General features: G+C 55.6%; 1 protein-coding gene across 4 annotated transcripts; it reads left to right on the top strand.

Moving 5' to 3' along the window:
* The first annotated feature begins 646 nt into the window (after positions 1 to 646).
* Positions 647 to 23,253, top strand: FBLIM1 (filamin binding LIM protein 1). Of its 4 annotated transcripts, XM_039229003.1 has the most exons (9): positions 4,390 to 4,406; positions 4,507 to 4,570; positions 4,932 to 5,200; positions 11,094 to 11,257; positions 11,990 to 12,107; positions 14,783 to 14,952; positions 17,595 to 17,773; positions 18,569 to 18,686; positions 21,726 to 23,253. In XM_039229003.1, exons 2-9 carry the CDS (start codon positions 4,551 to 4,553, stop codon positions 21,837 to 21,839), a joined length of 1,152 nt encoding a protein of 383 aa, XP_039084934.1. In that variant the 5' UTR covers positions 4,390 to 4,406; positions 4,507 to 4,550; the 3' UTR covers positions 21,840 to 23,253. The 4 variants fall into 4 exon arrangements, with proteins under 4 accessions (XP_039084935.1, XP_039084936.1, XP_039084933.1 ...); XM_039229004.1 differs by lacking the exons at positions 4,390 to 4,406; positions 4,507 to 4,570 and adding an exon at positions 647 to 717; XM_039229002.1 differs by lacking the exon at positions 4,507 to 4,570 and having other exon boundaries at positions 4,120 to 4,406.
* Positions 23,254 to 25,270: the final 2,017 nt, after the last annotated feature.

Consider the following 25,270-nt stretch of genomic DNA (forward strand, 5'->3'; position numbering starts at 1 on the left):
AACTGAGATGACTTGCTCCCTTGGCACCTGAAACGCCCACCCCTAAAGAACCCCCAAGCCCAGTACATATGGACCCCTGGCTGCCCCGGTGCTTCTCGCTGTCACGATCATCTTTTATCCTCAGGCTGACCCCAAGAGGTAGGCAGCCATCACTCCCATTTTACAGACAAGAAACTGAGGCTCCAGGAGACGGAGCGACTGCCCAGGGTCCCTCGGTTAGTGAACGGCCTTGGACCCCAGGTCCACCTGCCTCTTAGGACCCTGGGAGCTCTCGGGCCAAACTCGGATGTAGGTGCCCCGCCCGCCTCCACCCGACGGGGCAGGTGGGGCCACCACCCCAGGTGACCTAGGGAAGGAGGAGGGGCAGGGACCACGTAGGGCGCACAAAGGGACCGGGGGTGGGGCGGGGGGGAGGCCTCTCACCCCGGGCCTGGGCCCTGGAGAGGGGAGGAGGGGTCGAGGGAACAAAGGGCGGGCGGCGGGGGCGGCGCGGGGCGAGGCCGGGCAGGTGGGGGGGCAGGTAGCGGCCGCTTCCGCCGGCGGGAATTCCGGGCCCCCTCCCCCTAAGCTTCACCTTTTATGGTAAGGCGGCCGGGGCGGCGGGGCGGAGGGAGCCGAGGGGGCGGGGAGGGCGGAGGGGGCGGGAGGCGCGGCGCCGCTCCCGGCTCTGCTCGCTCGGGCGTCGGACCGGAGCCGCTGGGGGCGCGGGCGACGCAGGTAAGCGGGGAGGGACGGGGTGGGGGAGACCCCGTGCCTCCGTCCGTGCCCCGGCCGCACGCAGGTGACAGCGCGGGCAGCCCCGGGCCGAGCCCCCCTCCCCCCGCCCCCTCCCTCGGGGCCGGGACCCCAGACCCGGCGCTCCTGGAGGGGGCCCGCGGGGGCCGGGGGGCCGCCTCGCGTCCCTGCAGCCGCGGGAGGACCGGGGTCCCGGCCCGGGAGTAGGGGCGCCGGGGGAAGAGGTGGGCAGGGCGGAAGCTCCCGCACAAAGAGGACAGCGTCCCGCACATGGATCGAATTAAAGTCCCTGGCGGCGCCCCCCCGTGACCCGGCCAGTCGCCCAGCTTGGCTGCCCGCGGGAGGGCGCCGGGTTTCCGGAGCCCCGGGGAGCTCCGGGCCCCTTTACCCAGCCCGGGTCAGGAGAGGGGAGAGGAGGGGCCCCGGGGCCGCCCCTCCCTGGGCCTCGAATCCCTGTGGGGGGCTGGGAAGGGGTGTGCCGTGGGGCGTCTTGGCGCGGATCCCCCTCCAGCGCTGCCCCGAGGACCCCGGGAAGAGCCTGGGCAGCGCCCAGAGTCCTGCTCTTAACGACGGAGGCCAAGTCGCGTCCTCCCAGGCCCCCCAGGCCAGCCCAGCCGCTGGGGGCTTCTCCTCATCAGGGGCTTGGGTGACCAGCTGGCCGCCTGGGAGCCCCGAGATCTTGCCATCCTCTCTCCTGTATCCCGTCAGCCAACCAACCACCTTTCAGGACAGACCTTTTAATTCTCCCTTTGTGGGAAAACTGAGGCGCAGAGAGGGTCAGTGACCTGCTCAGGGTCACCCCGCAGGAAAGAGGTGGGGTCCGGTGTGAATCCAGCTCCCTGCGCTTCCTTGGGTTCCCTGAGGTGGGAGAGGGGGAAGGGGAACCTCTACCCAAGGCTGCAGGTCCTCTGCAGTGGGGGTGGGCACCGCCCATCCCCCCCCCTCCCCGCACCCCCCCAAGCGTAATTCTGAGCCAAGGTAGATTGCTTGGTCGAAGTATTAAAGAACAAAGCTTACAGGTGGCTCGAGAGTTTTTCGGAGCCGGTTAGAAGGAATAGGAAGGAAGGGAAGGAGGGACACTGACGGGAGGCTCCCCAGCTCAGGCAGCCTGTCCCCTGCCCTGGGCTGCAGGCTGAAGCTGGGCTGGGTGGCTGGCTGGCTGGATCTCAGCCTCCTTCCTTCCTCTTGACAGGAAATGACTTTCTTTCCCTTTGTTCCCACTTTCTCTCCGCTTACCCAACTGGATCTCAGATTCGCCCTCTGCGGGAGGAAGGGTGGGGGTGGAGGGTCCCCTGGGTGCGGCTGGCCAGTGGCCCCACAGGGAGCTTTCTCACACATACCCCCCCCACCCCCACCGCTCCGGGGTGACCTGGAGGCAGTACGACCAGAGACCCCATCTCCCTCTCCTAGAGGCGCCAGGTCCTGACTGACAGGCTTTTGAAAATCTCTAGCTCGGGGCTCTTCCCCTGGGGCCCCAAAGAAGTCCCTGCAGGAATTGCAGGGAGGGATGGGGGTGGGGGGGAGCTGCCCAGCTGTGAACATCTGGACTCACAGCTAGGACGTTTGCCTTGGATGTTTTCTGAGAAACCCACAGATCTGACTTCCCGGAGGGGTGAGCTGGGGTGGGCTGGAGGTCAGAGCAGGGTAAGAGGGAGGCGGGATGAGCCCAGAACGCACCGACCACAAGATCATCAATCTGGATTGGGCCATTCTGGGGTGAGAACTGATTTGGAGGCCCTTGTAACCATCCAGGGAAGGAAAAGTGTGTCATCTCAGGTCCAAGGACACCACTGGGACTCAGGTCAAGTGGTGCTCAGTTTGAATTCTGCATCTGCTAAGATGGCCTTGGAAAAATCAACCCCTTGGGGCATCACATGGCACTACCTGTAAAGTTGGGGGCATAATGGGCTGTGTTGTGAATCAGGTGCGTTTTGAGACTCAGAAAGCATGTACCGCGGTGCCGGGCACACAGTAAGTGCCGTTGTTATTGTTTCTTGGATTTAAATCTCTGAAAACGGCTTACGAAAACACTTTTAAACTTGTAACAAAGTATAAAGCCAAAGTATGAAGCCGTATGGTTTTATGTGACTAGGAAGGCCAATATAAGCAAGTCTATATACTTCCAAACATCACAGAACAAGAAACAAAAGGAAAGTACTTTTACTTATTTTTATTTAGCTTCTTTATTTGTTTTGAGAGAGCGAGGGAGAGAGAGAATCCCAAGCGGGCTCCACACTGTCAGCCCAGAGCCCGACGTGGGGCTCGAACTCACAGAACCGTGAGATCCTGACCTGAGCTGAAACCAAGAGTCAGACGCTTAACCGACTGAGCCACCCAGGCGCCACTAAAGAACTTTTAAAGCTCTCTTCCTATGTTGGATTCCTTATTCAGAACGGATATTTTTATTAATCAGACTGAGCTATATGTTTTAACCAAACGTGTAAACCAGTTTAAGAGGAACTGAGGGGTGTGCGTGTGTTTCGTACGTCATTCCTTCAGTCACCAAGAGAGTCCCAGGAGCCCAGTGGACTTTGAGATACAGAGGGGCCCCCGTGAGTGGCCGCTTGGGCTCCAGGTCCACCATTAGGGTCCCTCAGCCCCCGCCCACTCAGCCCCACTGCTTGAGATTCACTCTCTGGGTCCCTGTTTACACTTCTCCAACGTTCCTGCGGGCTGGGCTTTGGAGCCAGGGTGGCTCAGCCAGAGTGAGTTAGAAAGAAGGGACGCGTTTCACCCCTGGGCATAAGCCCTGGGAGCCCAGTGAGGAGCCCTCCGGGCCGAATGTGGTCCACTTGCCTTGCCCCCACCTGCGTGGCCCCACTCAGCCTTGACCTTGAAGGTTAGTGTTTGCAGGCACAACCTGGCAGATTGAAAACAGGCCCCTTGACATCAGGAATGCCGCCCCGCTCCCAGGTCTGTGCTCTGATGCCCACACCGGACTTGGGTCGCAAAGATTGCGGGCATAGCCGAAGTCACATGCAGTCACTTGGGAAGTAGGAACAGACGTGGTGACAGTGAGCCAGTGTGTCCTGTGATGGGCTGTCATCACCCTGTGGAAACAGACAGCTGCCCCAGGGGGAGGGTCAGCAATCAGAGGTGATGTTTGACCAGAAAAAACACATTCACCCTGGGGGTGGGGGCAGGGGGGTGGGAACACTCCAGGGCAGGTAAGAGAGAAAGTCAAGAAAGGGTGAATGGTCCAGGGTGGTCAAAAAAAGAAGTTAAAGCCAGAGAGATTTGCTAGTAGAGAGCCATGTAAGGCTTTTGAGTAGGAGGGAGATGGTCAGATTTATGCTCTAGAAATATCAATCCAGGGGCAGGGCAGGAGGCCAGATTGGAGACCACTGCGGCCCCACCCCTGCCTTGCCCCACTGCCTGAACCATGTCCTGGTTTTGGAAGTGGGACAGAGAGAGATTCTGGCGATAGAATCAAGGCTTGATTGGATCTGGAGGCTGAAGCAGAGAAGAGGATGCGGGCTTGTGGGCTGGGCTGGGACATGGGCAGAGCCAAGTGGCGAAGAGCCGGGGCCCTGGATCCAGGTCCCAGCTCCGCTGCTGTGCAACCCTGAACGAGTGACTTCACCTCTCTGAACCTTTGTTTCCTCATCTGTCGGGATAGTAATGGTGCCTCTCCCCCAGCAGCTGGGAGGATTCCGAAGTGAGCGGGCAGGGTAGGTCTTGATAAACGTCTGCTCCGATTGTCCCTCTGACCCCCCTGTCTCCTGGAACCCACCCTACGCTCTGACCATTGCCGCCGTCTCCCGTCCACAGCAGAGCTGCCCTGGACCCCCGGGACTTGGGCCCTCCCGGGAGAAATGGATCCCACGTGGGGGAGGTAACTGGGGTGTGGCCCAGTGGCAGGCCAGGCCCTGGGCTGGGACCAGCAAGCGGCCGCACTGGGGGTGGGGAGCCGGAGGACCCGCAGGAGCCTCGCTCTTGAGGGAAATTAATCATTTGTGAGGTGAGCAGGGCAGGGCTGCCCTTTGCTCCCCCAGGTGTGTGGGCGGAGTGGGGAGGGGCGGTCAGGACTGTCGGTCCCATCCCTGCGCCCAAGTCACCTAGTGGACACCCGCCCTTCCCTACAGGACACCCCCAGGCCCTTTGTCTCTGGTGGGGCCGGGCTGCCTGTCTGTCTGTCTGTCTGTCTGGGCGGAGCACATCCCTGTGCCCTGAGCCCTGCCCCGCTCTGTCCCCAGCCCCCCAGGAACGGAGACGATGGCCTTGAAGCCGGAGAAGAGGGTTGCCTCGTCTGTCTTCATCACGCTGGCACCGCCGCGTCGAGACGAGGCCGTGGCTGCGGAAGTGAGGCGGGCGGCTTGCGAGGCCCGGTCTGGCCGCTCCCGGGAGCCTCCCGCTCCCACCGAGGCTGCCGGGGCCGGGTCAGCAGGGAGGCCCGGCCCTCGGACCCCACCGGCCAGGGCGGCCGCCCCAGGCCCAGCGGTGCCACCTCAGCTCTCCAATGGAGGTGAGAGGGTGAGGGGGCTGGGCCGACGGCTGGCTCGGAGGCAGCACTGAGGTGGGGAGGAAGGGGCCGACCCTGAGGTCGTTTGTTCATTCATCAAGCACCTACTACGTGCGGGGCAGATGCAACCCCACCTGCCTGGGTTTGAATCCTGGCTCTTCTCTGTCCCCCGGTTTCCTAACCTATAAAGTGGGCATAATGATAGCACCTTCCCCAGAGGGTTGTTGTGAGGATTGGAGAAAATAAAACATACGTTTAGGCCAGTGCCTGTCACATAGAAAGTGTTAAATGTGTTACCTGCTGTTACTGTTCTGGGCCAGGCACTGAGGACGAGTAAAGAAAGACAAGGCTTTCAGCCTACATGAAACTTAAATCTTAGCAGGGGAAAACAGATGACAAAATTATATAATGTTAGGGAGACATGAGAGCTGTACACGAATAAAACATGGTGAAGAGGCGGGAGGTACAACTTTTTATGGGGTAGTCGGCATGGCTTCTCCAAGGTGGTGATATTTCAGCTCTGCCTGGACCTGATTGACAGAATAGAGCTGGCCAGCGGGAACAGCAAATGCAAAGGCCCTGAGGCAGGAACGAATCAGGCATTTGAAGGACCTCAGAGGTGGTTTTATTCTCCCATGGGCTCTGCCACTCACGTGCTGTGTGGTCTTACACTAGCTGTTTCTTCGCTTGGTTTCCTGCTCTGGAAAGTAGAAATTTGGTCGTGTGTGTGATGTGTCCATCACAGAATGGATCAACGTCATAAATGGCTGTTCTTTACCTTGTGCTTGCTCTGCTGTCATGGTGACAGGGCAGGAGGCAGGACTGGGGACCTTGGGACTCCCCTCCCACCCCTGCCTTACCCCGGTGCCTGAACCAGGGCTTGGTTTTGGAGATGGATAGAATCAAGGCTTGATTGGATCTGGAGGCTCCAGAGAAGAGGATGCGGGCTTGTGGTCTGGCCTGGGACAGGGGCAGAGGCAAGTGGCCAAGAGCCGGGGCCCTGGATCCAGGTCCCAGCTCCGCTGCTGTGCGACCCTGAACAAGTGACTTCACCTCTCTGAACCTTTGTTTCCTCATCTGTCGGGATAGTAATGGTGCCTCTCCCCCAGCAGCTGGGAGGATTCCGAAGTGAGCGGGCAGGGTAGGTCTTGATAAACGTCTGCTCCATTGTCCTTCTGACCCCCCGCCTCCTGGAACCCACCCCTACGCTCTGACCATTGATGCCGTCTCCTTCCCTCTCCCTTGGAGAGGGAGTCCAGGAGATAGAGTTTAGATGCCCAAACGCCAACATTTCCAGGACCTTTTCGTGGGTCACCGGGTCCCGGGAGTGTGGCAACAAAATCAGAGCTTCGCTGGGAGGGGGCGCCCGGCTTGCCAAGCTGGCAAGTGGGCAGAGTGAGGGTAATCGTGGGGCTCGGCGTCACTGGAGTGAGGTTCTAGGTGAGCGGCTTGGCCATGAGTCTGGTCTGAGCACTGAACACAAGGCGGGCGCCAGCTCCACTGCAGGCTGTCCCCGGACGCCCCACCCAGCACTAGTCCCCGGGGCAGTCCACACACGTTTCTGTGGCCCTTGCCTCCTGGCAGTGGTCCCCACCTTTCCCTTGCAGGCCCCCCACTCCCCTCCAGATGCTCGCACAGGCGCGCTGACACAGACAGGCGCATGAGCTCGCGTTCAGAAGTCAGTTTTTCTCTTGGCTTCTCTTCTCTTTGCTTCTGCTTCTTCTGCTCGTGGCCACTTGAACAGAATCGCCCTCGTTTAGCCCGGGCCCCTCCGCACCCCTGCCTGGTGGCCTCAAGCCCCTCTCTGTCTTGAATTCCTGTCCTGGCTGGGGACAGAAGAAGGCAGGTCCTGGGAGAGGCCTGAGCGCGCCTGCTGCCTCTCCGCGATCCGGTTCCTGACTCACTTGAGCTCATCTGGAGCGAGGTTCTCGCACTGCAACAGCCTCGGCATCTGAGGGGGCTTGTTCAAACACAGCCAGCTGGGCCCCACCCTGGGTGTTGAGTCAGCAGGTCTGCGGTGGGGCCAGAGAATTCGGATTTCTTACACATTTCCAGGTAATGTTGATGCTCCTGTCGGGAACCGCACACTTGAGAACTAGTGTGTTATCCCAAAGGCAGTAAAGCAGGGGAAGCTTGGGGAGTAGAAGACTGGTTTTCTTTCTTTCTTTTTTTTTAAGTTTATTTATTTATTTTGAGAGAGAGAGAGAGAGCTGGGGAGGATCAGAGAGAGGGAGAACCCCAAGCAGGCTCTGCACTGTCAGCACAGAGCCCATGAGGGGCTCAAACTCATGAACCATGAGATCATGACCTGAGCTGACATCATGGCTTGGACACTTAACCGACTGAGCCTTTCAGGCGCCCTTGGAAGGCTAGTCTTCAAAGTGTGGCCTTTGTGGGGTGCCTCGGTGGCTCAGTCAAACAATCTGACTCGATTTCAGCTCAGGTCATGATCTCACAGTTCATAAGTTTGAACCCTGTGTCTGGCTTTGTGCTGACAGTGCAGAGCCTGCTTGGGGTTCTGTCTCTCTCTCCCTGTCTCTGTCCCTCTGCCATCTGTGCTGTCTCAGTTTCTCTCAAAAGAAATAAACTTTAAATTTTTAAAAATGTTTTATTTAATTATGAGAGAGAGAGAGAGACAGTGTGAGCAGGGGAGAGTCAGAGAGAGAGGGAGACACAGAATCGAAGCAGGCTCCAGGCTCTGAGCTAGCTGTCAGCATAGAGCCTGATGAGGGGCTCGAACCCACGAACCATGAGATCATGACCTGAGCCGAAGTCAGATGCTTAACCGACTGAGCCACCCAGGCGCCCCGAAATAAACTTAAAAAAAAAAAAAAGTGTGGCCTTTGAACCAGCAGCTTCACCTGGGAACTTTTCAAAAATGGAAATTATCAGGCGCTTGCCCCCAAGCCTGCTGAGTCAGAAGCTCTGGGGGTGGGGCCCACCATCTGCATTTGAGCAAGCCCCCAGATGATTCTGTGGCTTACTCACAGGTCTAGAATAATCTTCCCATCTGTACAGTCCCTCAGTCCTTGGGAGAAAGCAGAAGGGGCTCATTATCTTTCTCGAATGGACAAGAAACCCGAAGCCTAGAGAGGTGCCCCAGGGAATCAGCCGGGAATGGCACAGAGCCCCGGTCTCTAGGGGACTGGGGGGCTGGGCCTCGGGCACTTTCCATCTGCTTTCCATGAGTGTGAAGCCTCTCTGACCTTCCCTGACTTGTGCCCCAGACATAGGAGGGGGGTGGAGGGCAGACGGACTGACTCTGTGCCCTCCCTCCCTGGGGCACTAAGAATAGCACTCTCCCTGCACAGAGGATTTTCAGGGCCTGACCCCCAGTCTCCTCCTCCAGGGAGCGGGCAGGGCCTGCACAGGGCAGCCTGGAGGGTGGGAGCAGAGCCTGAGGCTGAGGCCGTAACTGGGTGAGACCCAGCCCTCCTCCTCCCCTGTGGGAAGCCCTGGGAGCCAGCCTCCTAGCCCCACACCCCTCCCGTCTGTGGGCCTCAGCCTTCCCTGCAGGTGTGAAGCTGCACTGACCTTGAACGGGACTTGGTGCCAGGGTGCTTTTCTTGGGTGTGTACTAACTAGTGTTTGCTATTGGGTTGTTTTTTTTTTTTTCTTATGAAACTTTCAAACATACACAAATAAGAGAGCAGCCATAGGAATCCTGTGCACCCTGCATCTGGTTCCTACAGAGGCTAAGATTTTGCCGCATTTGTATCATCTATTCCTTTTCTGTTTTCTCTATTACTTTTGTTTCGTGAAGTGACTTATTTTTAAATTTTATTTAAATCCAAGTTAGCATATGTAAGATTTTTTTTAAATGTTTTTATGTTTATTTATTATTGGGACAGAGAGAAACAGAGCGTGAGCAGAGGAGGGGCAGCGAGAGAGGGAGACACAGAACCTGAAGCAGGTTCCAGGGTCCGAGCTGTCAGCACAGAGCCTGACGCGGGGCTCGAACCCACAAACCGAGGGATCATGACCTGAGCCAAAGCCAGATGTTCAACCGATGGAGCTGCCCAGGCGCCCTCAAGTTAGTTAGCATATAGTGTAACAGTGGTTTCAGGAGTAGAATTTAGTGATTCATCACTTACGTATAGCACCCAGTGCTCATCCCAGTGAGTGCCCTCCCTAATGCCCATCCCCCATTTAGCCATTTAGCCCTTTCCCCCCACCACCCACCTCCCCTCCAGCAACCCTCAGTTTGTTCTCTATGTTCGGCGTGGGGCGCCTGGGTGGCTCACTCGGTTGAGCATCTGACTTCAGCTCAGGTCATGATCCCACGGTTTGTGGGTTCGAGCCCCATATCAGCATCGCTGATGGCAGCACGGAGCTCGCTTCGGAGCCTCTGTCTCCCTCTCTTTCTCTGGACCTCCCCCACTTGTGCTCTCTCTCAAAAATAAATAAACATTAAAAAATTTTAGAAAAAGAGTCTCTTATGGGTTTGCCTCCCTCTATGTTTTTATCTTATTTTTCCTTCCCTTCTCAGAACTATGTTCATCTATTTTGTTTCTTAAATGCCACATGGGTGACATCATACGATATTTGTCTTTCTCTGACTCACTCTTTTCGCTTAGCATAACACCCTCTAGTTCTATCTACATTGTTGCAAATGACAAGATTTCATTCTTTTTCATCCCCAAGTAATATTCCATTGTGTGTATATACCACATCTTCTTTATCCATTCATCAGTTGATGGACATTTGGACTCCTTCCATACTGTGGCCCTTATTGATAACCTTTGTGAAGTAATTTAATGGAAACCTCAGTTAATGGGGTCAGTTTAGTCCCCATATTCTTCAGGGCACATCTCCAAAGATGGCCATTATCTAATATTCTCTCCATTCTTAATTTTCCCTGACATGCCATAAAAATACCTTTCAAGTGTTGCACTGTAGCAGAATGAAGGGTTTGTATACTGTATATTTGTGTTGTATTTTGTATATATTTCTAGCCTATTCGGTGGAATAGTTCACTCTTCCTCATCTATAAAACAAGAATTCATGAGATGATTAATCCTTTGAATCAGGATCCAGAAAAGGTCTGTGTCAGCACTGGCCAATGAAAATATAAAGCAAGTCACAAATGCAAGCCCCATATGTAATTTAAAATGTTCTAGGGGCACCTGGGTGGCACAGTCGGTTGGGCATCCGACGTCGGTTCAGGTCATGATCTCGCAGCTCGTGGATTCGAGCCCCGTGTGGGGCTCTGCCCAACAGCTTGGAGCCTGGAGGCTGCTTCAGATTGTATGTCTCCCTCTCTCTCTGCCCCTCCCCTGCTCATGTTCTGTCTCTCTCTCACTCTCAAAAATAAATAGACATTTAAAAAATTAAAAAATAAATGTTCTAGTATTTGCATGGAAAAAAAGTCAAAAGGAATAAGTGATACTAATTTTTAATACATTTTTAAATGTTTTTATTTACTTTTGAGAGAGAGCAAGCGGGAAAGGGGCAGAGAGAGGGAGACACCGACTGAAGCAGGCTCCAGGCTCTGAGCTGTCAGCACAGAGCCCGATGCGGGGCCTGAGCCCACGGACTCTGAGATCATGAGCTGAGCCGAAGTCGGATGCTTAACCGACTGAGCCACCCAGGCGCCCGTGTTCTGGAGGGTTCTGACAGGTGCTGTTTTCCGTGCTGCACCATCTTCCCTGCACCACATCACTTAACCCTCACAACAGCCCTAAGAGATAGATTGACAGACCCAGAGAGACTGAGTCTCTTGCCTAAGGACCCACAGCAAGTCAGTGGCAGAGCCCGAGGCAGAACCCAGGTCTCGGCGCCCCTGGGCCCGAGCTCTTAGCCCCCCATGCTGCACGGCCTTCTGGGGAAGTGGACACCTCTCTGTCCACCTGCACAGAGCGTCTCCGGCCAAACCTGTGTCCCCTTTCTGTTGCAGGGTGCTGTCTCCCTCCTCCCACTCTGGATGGCGAGGACGCACTCCCGGACCTGGACCTCCTCCCGCCTCCGCCGCCATACCCCGATGAGGAGCCCCCTGCCCCGATGGGGGCCTCCCTCATTTCGGACTTAGAGCAGCTGCACCTGCCCCCGCCCCCGCCCCAGGTACTGCCAACCCCACAAACAGCCCCGCCGGCCGGGGGCGGGCGAGGGCGGGTCTGGGCCTTGCAGGGACTTAAGCCTGGAGGTTGCTCCTGCTTGAGGGCCGTCCCTCTTCCAAGCTTTCAAGCTGCCAAAACTTGGTCATGTTCTTCAAGGTCCCTGGGGAAGGGGCTCCCCACCCTCTTCCCCCTCAGGTACCCCTTTCAGCTCTGAGAAGATATTTTTTTCATTTTTTTTTTTTAATGTTACTTGTTTTTGAGAGAGAAAGAAAGCGAGCAGGGGAGGAGCATAGAGAGACGGAGACACAGAATCCGAACAGGCTCCAGCATCTGCGCGGTCAGCACAGAGCCCAGTCCGGGCCTCGAACCCACAAACTGTGAAATCATGACCTGAGCAAAAGGCAGCCGCTTAACGGACTGAGCCACCCAGGTGTTCCGACAGAGAAGATATTTTTAATCCTCTACCCTTAACAGAGGCCATTGTAGACATGGGAGGGATTCCAGGCCAAGGAAAAACGATTCCAGGCGATTCCTCAGAAGGATGTTGTTTCTGGCCCGGCTGCTACCTTCCTACTGAGTCACATTAGGTCACATGCTTCTCTGTGCCTCGGTTTCCCCCTCTGAGCAGTGGGGCTAATGGTGCGCAGCGCCGCCGGAGGAGGCGCAGAGCTGAGAGGCCCGTGTGGGGTCCGCACTGGATGTCACCTCTCCTGCCCCCTCCTCCGTGTCCCCGCAGTCCCTGGAAGAGAGGCCTCCCCTCCAGCCGCAGCCCAGTCCTCCCAGGCCCGTGCAGGAAGAGCTGCCGCCTCTCCCTGAAGACCCTGCTGGCTTCCACAAGAGAGAGGCGTCCACAGGTACGGGCTCGGGGCTGGGAGGCTCCCTGGGGACCCCCCACTGGAGCAGCATGAGCTCTGGGTGGGAAAGCGGGAGAGCAGGGTTCACAGCATCTGTCTCCACTCACGGTGCAGTGACAGACGAGCCTTCAAACTGTACATCGATTTTATTTTTACTGCCGTAACCTTTTTTCCTTTATAACTGAAGTCCGTTTAAGTATCGATCAGCAAGGGCTGCCTGAGTGGCTCAGTCGCTTAAGCATCTGACTTTTGGTTTCGGCTCAGGTCGTGATCTCACGGTTCGCAGGTTCGAGCCCCACGTCGGGCTCGGCATTGTTGGTGCAGAGCCTGTTTGGGATTCTCTCTCCCTCTCTCTCTGCTGCTCCTCTGCGCTCTCTCTCTCTCTCTCAAAATTAAAAAATAAAAAACTGTAAAATAAATAAATAAATATGGGCCGCTGGCTGACACGGTTGAGCATCTGACTTTGGCTCAGGTCATGATCTCATGGTTTGTGGGTTTGAGCCCCGTGTGGAGCTCTCTGCCGTCAGCACAGAGCCTGCATCAGATCCTCTGTCCCCGGCACTCTCGGCCCCTCCCCAGCTTGTGCTCTCTCTCTCTCTCTCTCAAAATTAAAAAATAAAAAACTGTAAAATAAATAAATAAATATGGGCCGCTGGCTGACACGGTTGAGCATCTGACTTTGGCTCAGGTCATGATCTCATGGTTTGTGGGTTTGAGCCCCGTGTGGAGCTCTCTGCCGTCAGCACAGAGCCTGCATCAGATCCTCTGTCCCCGGCACTCTCGGCCCCTCCCCAGCTTGTGCTCTCTCTCTCTCTCTCTCAAAGATACACATTTAAAAATAAGTAAATAAATATTGATCTGCAAAATGTGTTGTGATAGCAGAATGGCTCGAATTTTTCCGCTGTTTAATTATTTGAACACATGGTGTTCTCATCTGGACAAAACAGAAAGCATGAAAAGATACACCGTGAAAAGCCTTCCCTTTGCCCCCATCCCTGTGTCACCCAGTTTCCTGCCTGATCAGGAGCCTCTGTTGTTAAGGTTTTGCACATCCTCCAGGAGATATGTTATGTGTACACAAGCAAATGCAAGCATGTGTCCCCCCCCACTGACCTCCGCCCATTTTTCCACAAATAATAGCAAACTCTGTGCCGTTCTGCTGTTAGCTTTCTGAGAGCTCATTCCACATCAGAACGTAAAGTGGCTCCTCCCTTTTTCACGGGGGCATAGTATTCCCTTTCAGGGCTCTGCCGTATGCATTCGACCAGTCACCTGCAGGTGGGCACTTAGGTTCTTGCTGTAACAAGTAAGGCTGAGACGAATTGCCCTGCACGTAGGTCATTTTGCCTGCATGCAAGTTTGTGAGAGAAATTTCTAGGAGAGGAAATACTGTGGGCAAAGAGTAGGTGCATTTGTAATTTGATCTTTTTGCTAAATTGCCCTTTGTGGGACTCCGGATCTGCGCCCCAGTGAGGGCATGACTGCCCGTGGTGTCCCTGGCCCCACATATTACCCATTTAATTAGCAGCGATTAAGTGTTTACCATGCCCCCAAAGTTATAAAATAATTATCTGGGGGCGCCTGGGTGGCTCAGGCAGTTCAGCATCTGACTTCGGCTCAGGTCATGATCTTATGGTTCATGGGTTCAAGCCCCGTGTCAGGCTCTGTGCTGACAGCTTGGAGCCTGGAGCCTGCTTCAGATTCTGTGTCTTCCTCTCTCTCTGCCCCTCCCCGCTTGTGTTCTGCCTTCCTCTGTCTCTCAAAAACAAATAAATGTAAACAAATTTAAAAAAATTATTCTCTGGTTTCTTCTAGTCCTGTGGCTTTATTTTTCACACTTAGATCTCTGATATGTTTGGAATTGTCTGGGTATAAATGCATCACGGTGGACCCTCCTTTAAATGTTTGTAGATGGTAACCTGTTTGTCCTGATGCTGTGTTCTTCTTTTTTGAATGTTTATTTATTTATTGAGAGAGAGAAAAAGAGAGAGAGAGAGAGAGAGAGAGGAGGAGGGGCAGAGAGAGGGAGAGAGAATCCCAAACATACTCCATGCTGTCAGTGCAGAGCTCTGTGCGGGGCTCAAACTCACAAACTGCAATATCGTGACCTGAGCCGAAATCAAGAGCCAAACACTTAAGTGACTGAGCCACCCAAGCACCCCCTTGACTCTGTGTTCTTTGATTTAGGCTTTCTTTCCTTTTTTTTTATGATTTAATTTTTAAAAATTTTTAATGTTTATTTATTTTTGAGAAAGAGAGTGCAAGCAGGGGAGGGGCAGAGAGAGAGGGAGACACAGAATCCAAAGCAGGCTCCAGGCTCTGAGCTGTCGGCACAGAGCCTAACACAGGGCTCAAGTTCATGAACCGTGAGATCATGACCTGAGCCAAAGTTGGACGCTCAACCACTGAGGCACCCAGGCGCCCCTAAGATTTTATTTTTAAGTAATCTCTACACCCAATGTGGGGCTCAAACCCACAACCCCAAGATCAAGAGTCGCATGCTCCACCAACGGAGCCAGCCAGGCCGCCCTGGTTTAGGCTTTCAGAGGCTGTTCACACTCCTTCCTGTTCCCCCCGAAAGGAGGCCACACTCACACCCCCGGGGGCTTGTTCTGGGTGGTGCCTGGGTACAGTACTCCCAGGCCAGGCGGCTCACACCTGTGTCTCTACCCCAGACGTCTGTGCCTTCTGCCACAAGCCCGTGTCCCCCCAAGAGGTGGCCGTGGAAGCCATGAAGAGGCAGTACCATCCCCGGTGCTTCACATGCCGCACCTGTCGCCGCCAGCTGGCCGGGCAGAGCTTCTACCAGAAGGATGGGCGGCCCCTCTGTGAATCCTGCTACCAGGTAACCCCCTGCAGCTAGGCCTCCGGGTACCAGGCGCTGTGCTGGGCCTGTAGAACATGTCCTATTATTCCATCCCCCACAGTAATCCTGGGAGGCAGGCACTCTTGACCCATTTCACAGATGAGGAAGCTGAGATCAGAGAGAGGAAGCTCAGCCAAGATGTGATAGTTCTCTGTGGCCACTCTAACAAATTACCGCAAACTTGATGGCTTCAAAAAGCACACATTTATTCTCTTATGGTTCTGGAGGTCGGAAGTCCAAGGGCAAGTCCGTACTTCCTTCCAGAGGCTCTACGGGAGAATCTGTTTCCTTACCTTTTCCAGCTTCAGAAGCCACATCCCTTGTAGACTCTGATTTCTTTGCCCACCTTCAGAGTCACAGGGGGGCATCTTGCCTCAGCATCCTGTTTCCTTCTTCTGTGTCACGTCTCCCTCTGTGTCCCTCTTACATGGACCCTTCGGATGGCATTTAGGGTCCAACCAGGATAATCTCCCGTGTCAGGACTCAATCATATCTGCAGTCTCCTTTGCCAATGAAGGTAGTCACAGGTTCAGGGATGAGGACCTGTGTGTCTTGGGGGCATTTACCCAGCCTGTCACATAAGGTCACAGTCCCGAAGGCCGTAGGTCTGGGATTCTGCCCCAGGCCCATCTGGTTCTGGAGCCTGCCCGTGGTCTTCTGTCGCACCTAAAGCCACAGGCTCCGACACACAGCCCCATGGGAATCTGTATCACTTCCGGTACCAAACGCAGTCTGGGAGAGCTGGTTTGGATGCCACGACGTTAGAATCGCCAGCTCTCTGGTACGTGGTGCACAGACCACTCACAGACCCGTCGCCTGGGTGTGTGCAGGCCTCACCTTGTTCTCCTGAGTGGGTAGCACCTGGCGAGCTGCACTGGTTTTAACAGAGCACCCTCAGGCAATTCTGATCCACATCGCAGTTTGAAAACTACTGATTCAAGGAGTTAGAATGTTTGGAGCTGGAATGATCTAGAAAAATCCGAGTGATCTGATGATAGTCTCGAGACATTGCCACAGCCAGCAAGGCACCATGGGAGCAGCAAGGAGTCAGGCCATCCCCACCCATCCCTCTGACCCCACCCCCATGACAGTGGGGGACAGTCTTGTCCTCTTCCGTCGCCTTGCAGCCAGGCAGAGGGGAGGCGCTGAGGGCAAGCAGGGGCCAGGGTGGGCTGACAGCTGGGAGCAGCAGGAGGAAGACTCGGGCAGTGCTCTAGGGAGGGAAGGGCTGCCCCCGGCACAGGGAGAGGGGACAGTGCTGTCCCCGTCAAATGTGAGCAGATTATAGGCAGTCTAGGCAAACATCCCTATCTGTCCAGATGAAGTCAGGTTAAACGTACAGGAGCACAGCCAGGAATGGAAGAGACCATCTAGAAAAGAGGTGAGAAGGTGGACAGGCTGGAGGGTCTCCCCTCAGTAACCTCTCTCTCTCTTCTCTCCCTTCCCCCCCCCCCCCCCCCCCCCCCCCCCCCCCCCCCCCCCCCCCCCCCCCCGGCCTTAAACCTCCTCGTCCCAGAAGGGATTTGAGGCAGATTCTAAGAATGCACCAATTCCTCTATCTATGGTAATGTTGTACACATAAGCATTTGTTGAGAGGGTGGATCTCATGTTAAGTGCTCTTACCACAGTAACATTTAAAAGATACATAAAGAAATCAGAAGGGTATCTGGGTGGCTCCGTTGGCTAAGCATCTGACTCTTGATTTAGGGTCAGGTCATGATCCCACCTTTCCTGGGATTGAACTAGGCTCTGCACTGACAGCATGGTCTGCTTGGGATTCTCTCTCTCCCTCTCCCTCTCTGCCCCTCCCCTACTCATGCTCTCTCTCTCTCTCTCTCTCAAAATAAATAAATAAGCTTAAAAAAAAATCATGGGCACCTGGATGGTTCAGTCGGTTAAGCATCTGACTTCGGCTCAGGTCATGATGTCGCAGTTTGTGAGTTTTGAGCCCCACATCGGGCTCTGTGCTGACAGCCCTTGAGCCCACTTTGGATCCTCTGTCTCCCTCTCTCTGCCCCTCTCCACTCACACTCATGAGCTATTTCTCTCTCTCTCTCTCTCTCTCTCTCAAAAACAAACATTAAATTAAAAAAAGATAAAAATACCAGAAGAGAGGAAAATCAAAGTAGAAAATGAGAGGAGACCAGCAGAAAAGTTCGTACCCCAAATATATGAATAAAAGACCCCTGTAGTCATTCCTAAAAGTGGAACATGGAATTTGACTCTGAGATTTCACGTGGCCAAATGGAAAAGGTTAAGAGTTTCAAGGTTTATTGCCTACACGATAAAAAGCGTATCAGCTCCTCCAGGAATTCCTCTTCCTGACTCTGAGGTTTAAGAGAGATTTCTCCCACGGGCCCTAGTGGCCTTAAGCAAGTCTTAGTGACAAAGAATGCAGCAGTAGCTTCTCGGCAGGATTCCTCACCGTTGGCCAAGGCTCCCATGCCAAGCTCGATTCACTTTAATCAACGGTAGAAGTGTGGGGGTAACAGGTACAGGCGGAGCCCCTCTCCTGTACCCCCGCCCGTCTGGGCCGCTGTGGGTAGCCAGCCAGAAACCCCTTTTGGCTCGGAGCGGGCACCCCCATGGGGTGGTTCTGAGGCAATGTCCCTCTGTCCCAGGACACCCTGGAGAAGTGTGGCAAGTGTGGCGAGGTGGTCCGGGAACACATCATCCGGGCCCTGGACCAGGCCTTCCACCCCGCCTGCTTCACCTGTGTCACCTGTGCACGCTGCATTGGCGACGAGAGCTTCGCCCTGGACAACCAGAATGAAGTGTACTGCCTGGACGACTTCTACAGGTACGACAGGGGACTCCTGCGCTGGGTGGGACTCTGCCAGAGCAGAGGCGCCCAGCCGGAGCTCTCGGGGCCGGGGCGGAGCTTCCCTGCGGCGTCTGGGCTCCCAGAAACCAGGCGGCCTGTTCCGCACACCTGCTTGTAGCTGACGCTCTGGGCACCTGCCCCGGGCCAGCCGCTGCACGCAGATGAGGCCCTTGAACCCCCGAGCCTGCCCTGTCAGGCACGTAGTGTTAAGGGTTCTGTTTTACAATGTGGAAACTGAGGCAGGCAGCAGCTAGGTCTCCCAGCTGGCAAGTGTGAAGCGACGATTCAAACCCCCAGACCCCGGTATCCCCCCTCGGAACTAGAGCTTTAGGAAGCAGGAGCCCCACGCTGTGCCTGAGGCTCAGCCTCTGCTATGGAGTTCCTCCCTGCCCAAGGGCAGCTGTGCCTGTTAGAAAGAAAGGAAGAAGAAGGGGAAAAAAACCAGTGACCTACGGTACAAGGTAAAGGGAATGGTGTTCAGCCCCAATGAACACACAACAGATTTCTCTGCTTTCTCAAATTCAAACACTGCCCCGGTTCCTTCCTCGGCACCCCGGCTGATTATACCCTGGGAAGCCAGGTCTGGTTACACAGGTCTCTCCATCGGCTCCTGCCGGGAAGAAAGAGGCATTTGTGGCCGTGGCTCCAGGTGCAGTCACCTGGCAACGCGTCCGAAATAGCTCCGGATGCGAACCGGAGCCGCCCGGCTCCCACATCTAATTTCTGTGGTCCTGGGCTGAGCGTCTCGGGCGTGGGTTCCCGTCCCTCTAGGAAATTCGCCCCCATGTGCAGCATCTGTGAGAACCCCATCATCCCTCGAGACGGGAAGGACACCTTCAAAATCGAGTGCATGGGGAAGAACTTCCATGAAAATTGCTACCGGTGCGAGGTGAGTGGGGCGGTGAGGAGGTAGGTGGGCCCGGAGCCCCGCCGAGACCCCGCTGGGCACTGGGACACGTGGGCGGTCAGGGCAGGGGGCTCTGCTCTCGATTGCTCACCGCCCAGTGGCAGAGACAGATAGGGATGGAGGTAATTCCAGAAGCTCCCAGTTAGTGATAAAACCCAGGCTCCTCCAGCTTTTCCTCAAGAAAGGGAATCTCATGGGGAGGCCGATGGCGGGGCTGCTGATGGGACAATCAGGGCGCGCTCTCCATCTCCCGGTTCTGCCTGTTTTGTGCGTTTGCTTTATTTCCTCTTCCCGTGGGCCAGCATCCCCTGTGAGGAGGCGGATACACGCGCCGCGCCGATGGCCAAGGTTTAACATCCTTCCAGCGTGGAGACCGTGTCTCAGGAACGGGTACAGTCCCAGGAAGGCCTCTGATTGGCCCTGCCTGGGTCCTGTGCCCACTCTGGACCAGTCACTGGCCGGGGTTATGATGGGCAACCCCGGGGGCCAGGGAAGCAGATCCATTAGGACAGAGAGGAGTTGCCACAACCCTTAGGAAGGGGGGGTGCTGGGCAGCCCCACAGCACAGACATCCTCTCTGGGTGCTGGGGAAAGAGCATGTGCAAATCAGCTTTGGGGCAAAGAAGGCGGCGGTCAAGTCCAACCAGGGTGGCGGAATCAAAGGCGCTCTTGCAGAGGAGGTGATGCTTCACCTGGGTCCCTGCAGGATGAGTAGGAGTTTGCCAGACATTCGGGTGGGGGTGGGGGTGAAGAAGGGCCAGAAAGAAGCAAAGGCCTGTAAAGACCCGCGGCGGCACAAGCAAGCCTGAGGGATCGGAGATGTGGAAGTTTCTAGATTTGTCTGTAGTGGCGTGCACCAAAGGGTGTGGTCGCAAGGCCAGAGGAAAGAAAAGGGCCTCCCGTGCCAAGCTAAGGAGGCTGGACCTCAGGCTACAGGGTGGGGGGAGGCTGCTTCAAGCCGGTGCCGTAGTCCCGGCAAGAAAGGCCCACCGAGTTGCACAGGGTCTCCCGCTCAGTAGGGTCCCAGGCTCGCTTCAGGCAGGGCCCACATGAGCTGCTTCCTCATTGAACAAGGGGCTCCACTTGGCACTTCGCCTTGGACTCTGCGATTACAGAGTCCGTCCTGCTGCGGAGGCTTGGGAGGCTTCCCCTGCCTCTTCCCCTGTCACCCCCATGCTGCTGATGTATCTAGCTTCTCTGGGGATGGGGACAAAGGTAGCTACTTTTATGGGCACCATACGTGGGCTGTCCCAGAGGAAATCTCTTAGTCAGCCAGTGAGCAATTCCAAACATTGATTTGGTTTTGCACTCACTTAAGCAGACACACGGAGCCAAGAGGCTGTTTGCACGGCTGGGACAAGGGGGCTTGGTAGAGAAGTTGACGTACTGCCCTGTGTTACGTTGTGCATTGGTTATGGTTCAAGGGCCGGCTGATAACACATCTTGCAAGAACAGTGATGTCATTCAAGAGCTGTTATCACCATCCTGGCCCTCATTAAGCCCAGTGGGGATTCACTTCTCCCTGAGCCTGGCTGGTGAGCAAATAGACCCTCCCTGCGTGCCCTGGGTCAGCTTGGTGAAGGCGGCCGTGAGCGTGACCCAGGCTGCTGCTAGCAGTCAGAGCTCAGACTCCGGTAGTTACATTTCAGGGGAAGGGAAGGGAAATGGGCTTCAAGGTGCCATCTCAGGGGAGGGATGATAGAGAAACTGAGGCAGAGAAAAGTGGTTCCAACCCTCGCCCTTGTGACCCAGGTGTAGCCAGCTTTCCACCACCCCGCAGCTCCCTCACAGACTGTGGCTTGGTCATCATAGGGGTGTTTCCTCACTTGTTTCCAAATTAGGAGAGGTCAGGGGCGTCCAGCCGGCTCAGTTAGGGGAGTGTGTGACTCTTGATCTGGGGTCGTGAGTTTGAGCCCCGTGGTGGGTGTAGAGATTACATACATACATACATACGTAAGGACAGGTCACATGTGCCCCTTTAGGACCTCAGGTTTGGCACTTGGTACTCTCGGAATGCCAAACAAGTGGCCATTAGAAATAGCACAGATCCTTGGCATTAAATTGCCTGGAGTCCCCTGTGGGACTTGAGGTGCGGTTTCAAGGAAGAGACACATGAGGGCGCCCTTCTCCCCTGGCTGTGCCAGGCCCAGATGGTAGCCAGGACCCAACAGGACCCAAGTTGTCTCTCTGGGGACCAGCCCCTCTGGTCTGAGCCATGTGGCCCCCAGAGGACGCCAGCCGTGCCCTGAGCCAGGTCTCTGGACATTAATTGTTCCTATTGTCACTCTCTTGCGTGTGTGCCGGTGAGGCCCGGATGAAGGGTGGGCTGTGGCAGAATGGTAAGGTGGGCGGAGTTTGGGGCCCGAATCCCCATCCTCTCTGGTCCAGAATCCTTTGGTGATTTGAAAAGTTGGAAACATTGAAGTTTGTACGGTGTTGAAGCTGTGCAGACGGGAGCAAGAGAATGGCCCCTGAACTCATGACCCCTGGAGACCTGTCCTGTCCCAGCTCTCCAAACAGCTGTATGGCCTGGGGCAAGCCCATCCTTCCTCAGACCTCAGTTTCCCCATCTGTAAAATGGAGGGACTGGACTAGATCCAGTTACCCAGCACATGTTTATTGTACACTTGTGGCACCCAGGCTCTGATCTAGGTGGGATCTAGCCGTCAACGGGCTTACTGCCCCTCACAACTTGTGTTCGCAAAGGGCTGCAGGTGGTCGTTCAGGCCCTTCTAGCTCTTTCCGTGCTCCCTCAGGGTCCGTGATTCTCCGCGTGTCCTCAGCCCACTATGCCCTCCTCACTCACACCTCCGCGGGGATGAAAGCCCACGTGGCATGTGCCCCTCGTCGTCCTGCCCGAGGCCTGACCCGCGTGTGCTGGGACCGTGGGAATGAGGAGCGGCGCCCCTCGCCCTTGGCGGCGGGAGCACGTTCGGCCAGTGCATTTCATCAGCAAAGGCCGCGCCCCCGGGCTGCGGTGCTCAGGCCTGGGGTCCACCGCTCGTGCCTTGTCTCCCGCAGGACTGCAGGACCCTGCTGTCTGTGGAGCCCACAGACCAAGGCTGCTACCCGCTGAACAACCGTCTCTTCTGCAAGCCGTGCCACGTGGAGCGGAGTGCCGCCGGGTGCTGCTGAGGGCGCCCGCTGGGCCCCGGCCTGAGGGCGGCGGGGCGGGGGGACACCTTTCCTGACTCAGTTTGCCTTTCTGACCCACTTTTGCACACTTTTCCTTCTGAGCCGTGACGGGCCAGCCTGAAGCTCTGCCCACCGGGTCCAGGCTGAGCCGCCCCCGCCCCCTCCCAGCTCAGAGGCCGGGGGACAGTGCCCCTCAGGCTTTCCACTCCTCCTTCTGCCCTCTGGGCTCTGCCAGGCTTCCAGACCATGAACACCACGCCCAGAGTTCCCATGTCCTGGGCCCCAGCCCCTCTCGAGCGCTGGCCTTGACCCCCATTTCCACGAGCGAGTTGGGGTGAGTCCGTGGAGGGCTCCCTGTGCCCCGAGCAGCGACGCTTCAGCTGTCCTACAGGGGGCGCTAAGACCAGCTCTGGCTCGCCCGACTGAGCTGTTTGAGTAGAACTCCAAGGTCCTCCTTGAAAAGCCGCCTCCTCCTCTTTTTTTTTTTTTTTTAATTTGAGATTTAAATCATGAGAAACATTCTTTGGATTTGGGGCGAGGTGGGGATCTTAGTGGGAAATGTTTCATAAATGTACGAGAATGTGACCTAGTGGCGGCGGCCATGGACTTCTCACCGGGGGACACGTCATGCTGACATGGGCACCAGACCCAGGCATGAACCTGAACAGCGGGGACGGGGGGAGAGATGCCCAAGGACGTCAGCAGCCCCTCCGCCCTGCCTTCTGGCGCTCCTCCCGTGTGCGACGGTGATTCAACAGACGTTGATTAAGTGCCAATAGTTTGCTGGGGAACAGGGTACCGGGAGCTCTGCGTGTTCCTCCGACAGCCTTGACGGGGGCCATGCACACAGACACCCCCCCACACACACACGTGCACGCACTTCTCCAAGGACAGTGCCAAGGCTGGCCGTTCAGCCCACCTGCTTACCCCCCGCCCCCAAGCCCCACTTGGACCCTCCAGCCCAGGCTGCCTTGTGACCCTGCTTCCACAAGGCTGTACCTAGAAGAGTCTTCTTCCCCGTTAAGGAAAATCACTATGTTGCTTTGTAACTTCTAAGACATGTTGTAGGGCAGAACGAATGAAACAAAGTACTTCCTCCCGCCCTGGGCTCCGTACCAGTACGGGGGTAGGGGGGTGGGGTGTTTCTCTGCAGAGCCCAGACTCTTGCTCAAAGCTTGGGGAGTGAGGCCCCTACTTGGGGCACTCCCATACCACTTCCGCAATTTTTGTCCTGAGGATCTCCTAGTCTCTTATTCCTTAATATTTTCTTTGATGCACACCTACTTTTTAATTTTACTTATTTCAAATGTTAGTCTTGTGCTATGCAATATATCCTGCAGTCACACATTGATGTGTTGGTTATGTTTTTTTTCCTGTTGCATGTGAAAATAAACACGTGCCTAGTAGAAGTCCATCTGTGTTCCAACTAAGATCTCACCCAGATAAACGCTGGCCTTTGGTCATACCTGGAAAAATGTCTGTTGGGTATCTGCTCCCTGGGGCACGAGTTTACAGGTGGTGTCTCCGCTTCCTGCCCCTCCTCACGCCCAGCAAGTTTGGCTGCATGGTGCCCAGAGCAGAGCCTCTGCTGTGGGAGGCCATCCGGGGCCGCCAGATCCTTCCACAGAGTCCACACTCGCCCTCGGGACACTGTCTGCCCGTGAACAGGACCGGCGTCCCTGTGAGCTGGCTCGTCTTCTGTCTTCACGCCGGCAACGCGCTGGCGTCGTGAGCACGGCTCCAGGGAGAAGGGTGCATGGCCAGAAGGAGCTCTGGCCTCTACTGCTGAGCAGTGGAGAAGTGATCTGTCCCGAGCCTTGATTTCCCCATTTGTAACATGAGAACGATGCTGGTGCCCATCACAGAGGATGGCTGCGCCGGAGAGAAGCGCTGGGCTGGTGAGCGTTCTCCCCCAGGGCGGGCCAGCAGGTCCTGGGGGTGCCCGTCAATCAGGCCCCCGGGGACATGCCCGCAGGCCATGAAGCTGGGTTTCTGCTCCGTGCTGCAGCCCTGGAGGCCACGCGGCGTTGGGAACTGCAGGGCGTCTCTGTACGCAGGTGTTGGGGGGACACGGGCTGGTTATGAGGGATCTGGGGGAGGATTCAGAGCAGTGAGAGTTGGCCCCCACGTGTGCCGTCAGGAAGCGGGGGTGACAGGCTGAGAGGCTTGATTCATTTATATCCAGGAGGTGGCGCACAGCAGAAGGTGCTGGCCCAGAGCCTCTGTGCTCAGGACATGACCATCGTGGGCAGGGGGACCGAGCACAGCCCAGCTCCCAGCTGCTAGGGGCCACCTTGCTCTTTCAGTCACCAGGTTTGGTTTGGTTCGGGTTTTCCTATCATTAATATGTAACTTGTGCTGCGATGCTTTGTGCTCCAGCCTATTTCTGGTTGGGTGTGTTTGGGGGGATGGGATGGGGATGAAATTCCGGGGATGCTTTGGTCTTCCAGGCTGTACGTCATCTCTCCAGAAGGCAACACTTCCAGGGAGCTCTCTGTAGTGTGAAATTGGCAGGGTCACAAAAAGACAAATACTGTCTGATTCCACTTCTGTGAGGTACTTAGTGTAGCCCAGTTCATAGAGACAGAAAGTAGGAGGGTGGTCAGCTAGGGTCGGAGGGAGGGGGAAGAGGGAGTTATTTAACAAGAACAGACTTTCAGTTTGCAAGACAAAAAGTTCTGGAAATGATTGGAAGCCGTGGTTGGACGACAGCATGAAGGTGATTTTAAAAAGCCACTAAACTGTCTGTACATACTTACAAATGGTTACGATGATTCATTTAATGTCATGTATATCTTGAATTAAATATGTACGTGAAATCTATTGAATGCTCAGAGGCAGGGAGAAGGACTGATGAAGTGATGTAGGTGTCCTGAGGGTCACCCGGGGGCTTAGTCCGTTAAGCTTTGGACTCTTGGTTTCAGCTCAGGTCATGATCTCCCAGTTCGTGAGTTCAAGTCCTGCATCGGGCTCTGCTCTGACCACGTGAAGCCTACTTGGGATCCTCTCTCTGCCCTTCCCCTGCTCACTCTCTTTCTTTCTCTAGATCTCTCAAAATAAATAAACTTTAGGGGCACCTGGGTGGCTTAGTCGGTTAAGCGTCCGACTTTCACTCAGGTCATGATCTCGCGGTTCGTGGATTCGAGCCCCGCATCGGGCTCTGTGCTGACTGCCAGCTCAGAGCCTGGAGCCTGTTTCAGTCTGTGACTCCCTCTCTCTCTGACCCTCCCCTGCTCACACTGTCTCTCTCTCTCTCTCTCCTAGAAATAAATAAAACATTTAAAAATAAATAAATAAATAAATAAACTTTAAAAATTGAAAAAAATAAATAAAGTGATATCGGAGTCCTGAGAGGCTGTCCTCCCGACTGGGGTGCTCCTGAAGGCTGGCCATTGCTCTTTGCAAACCCAGGAAAATGCTCCGTGACCAAG

This window comes from Hyaena hyaena, unplaced genomic scaffold (genome assembly GCF_003009895.1).
Source record: "Hyaena hyaena isolate Hyena2069 unplaced genomic scaffold, ASM300989v1 scaffold_35, whole genome shotgun sequence".
Classification (NCBI taxonomy): Eukaryota; Metazoa; Chordata; class Mammalia; order Carnivora; family Hyaenidae; genus Hyaena; species Hyaena hyaena.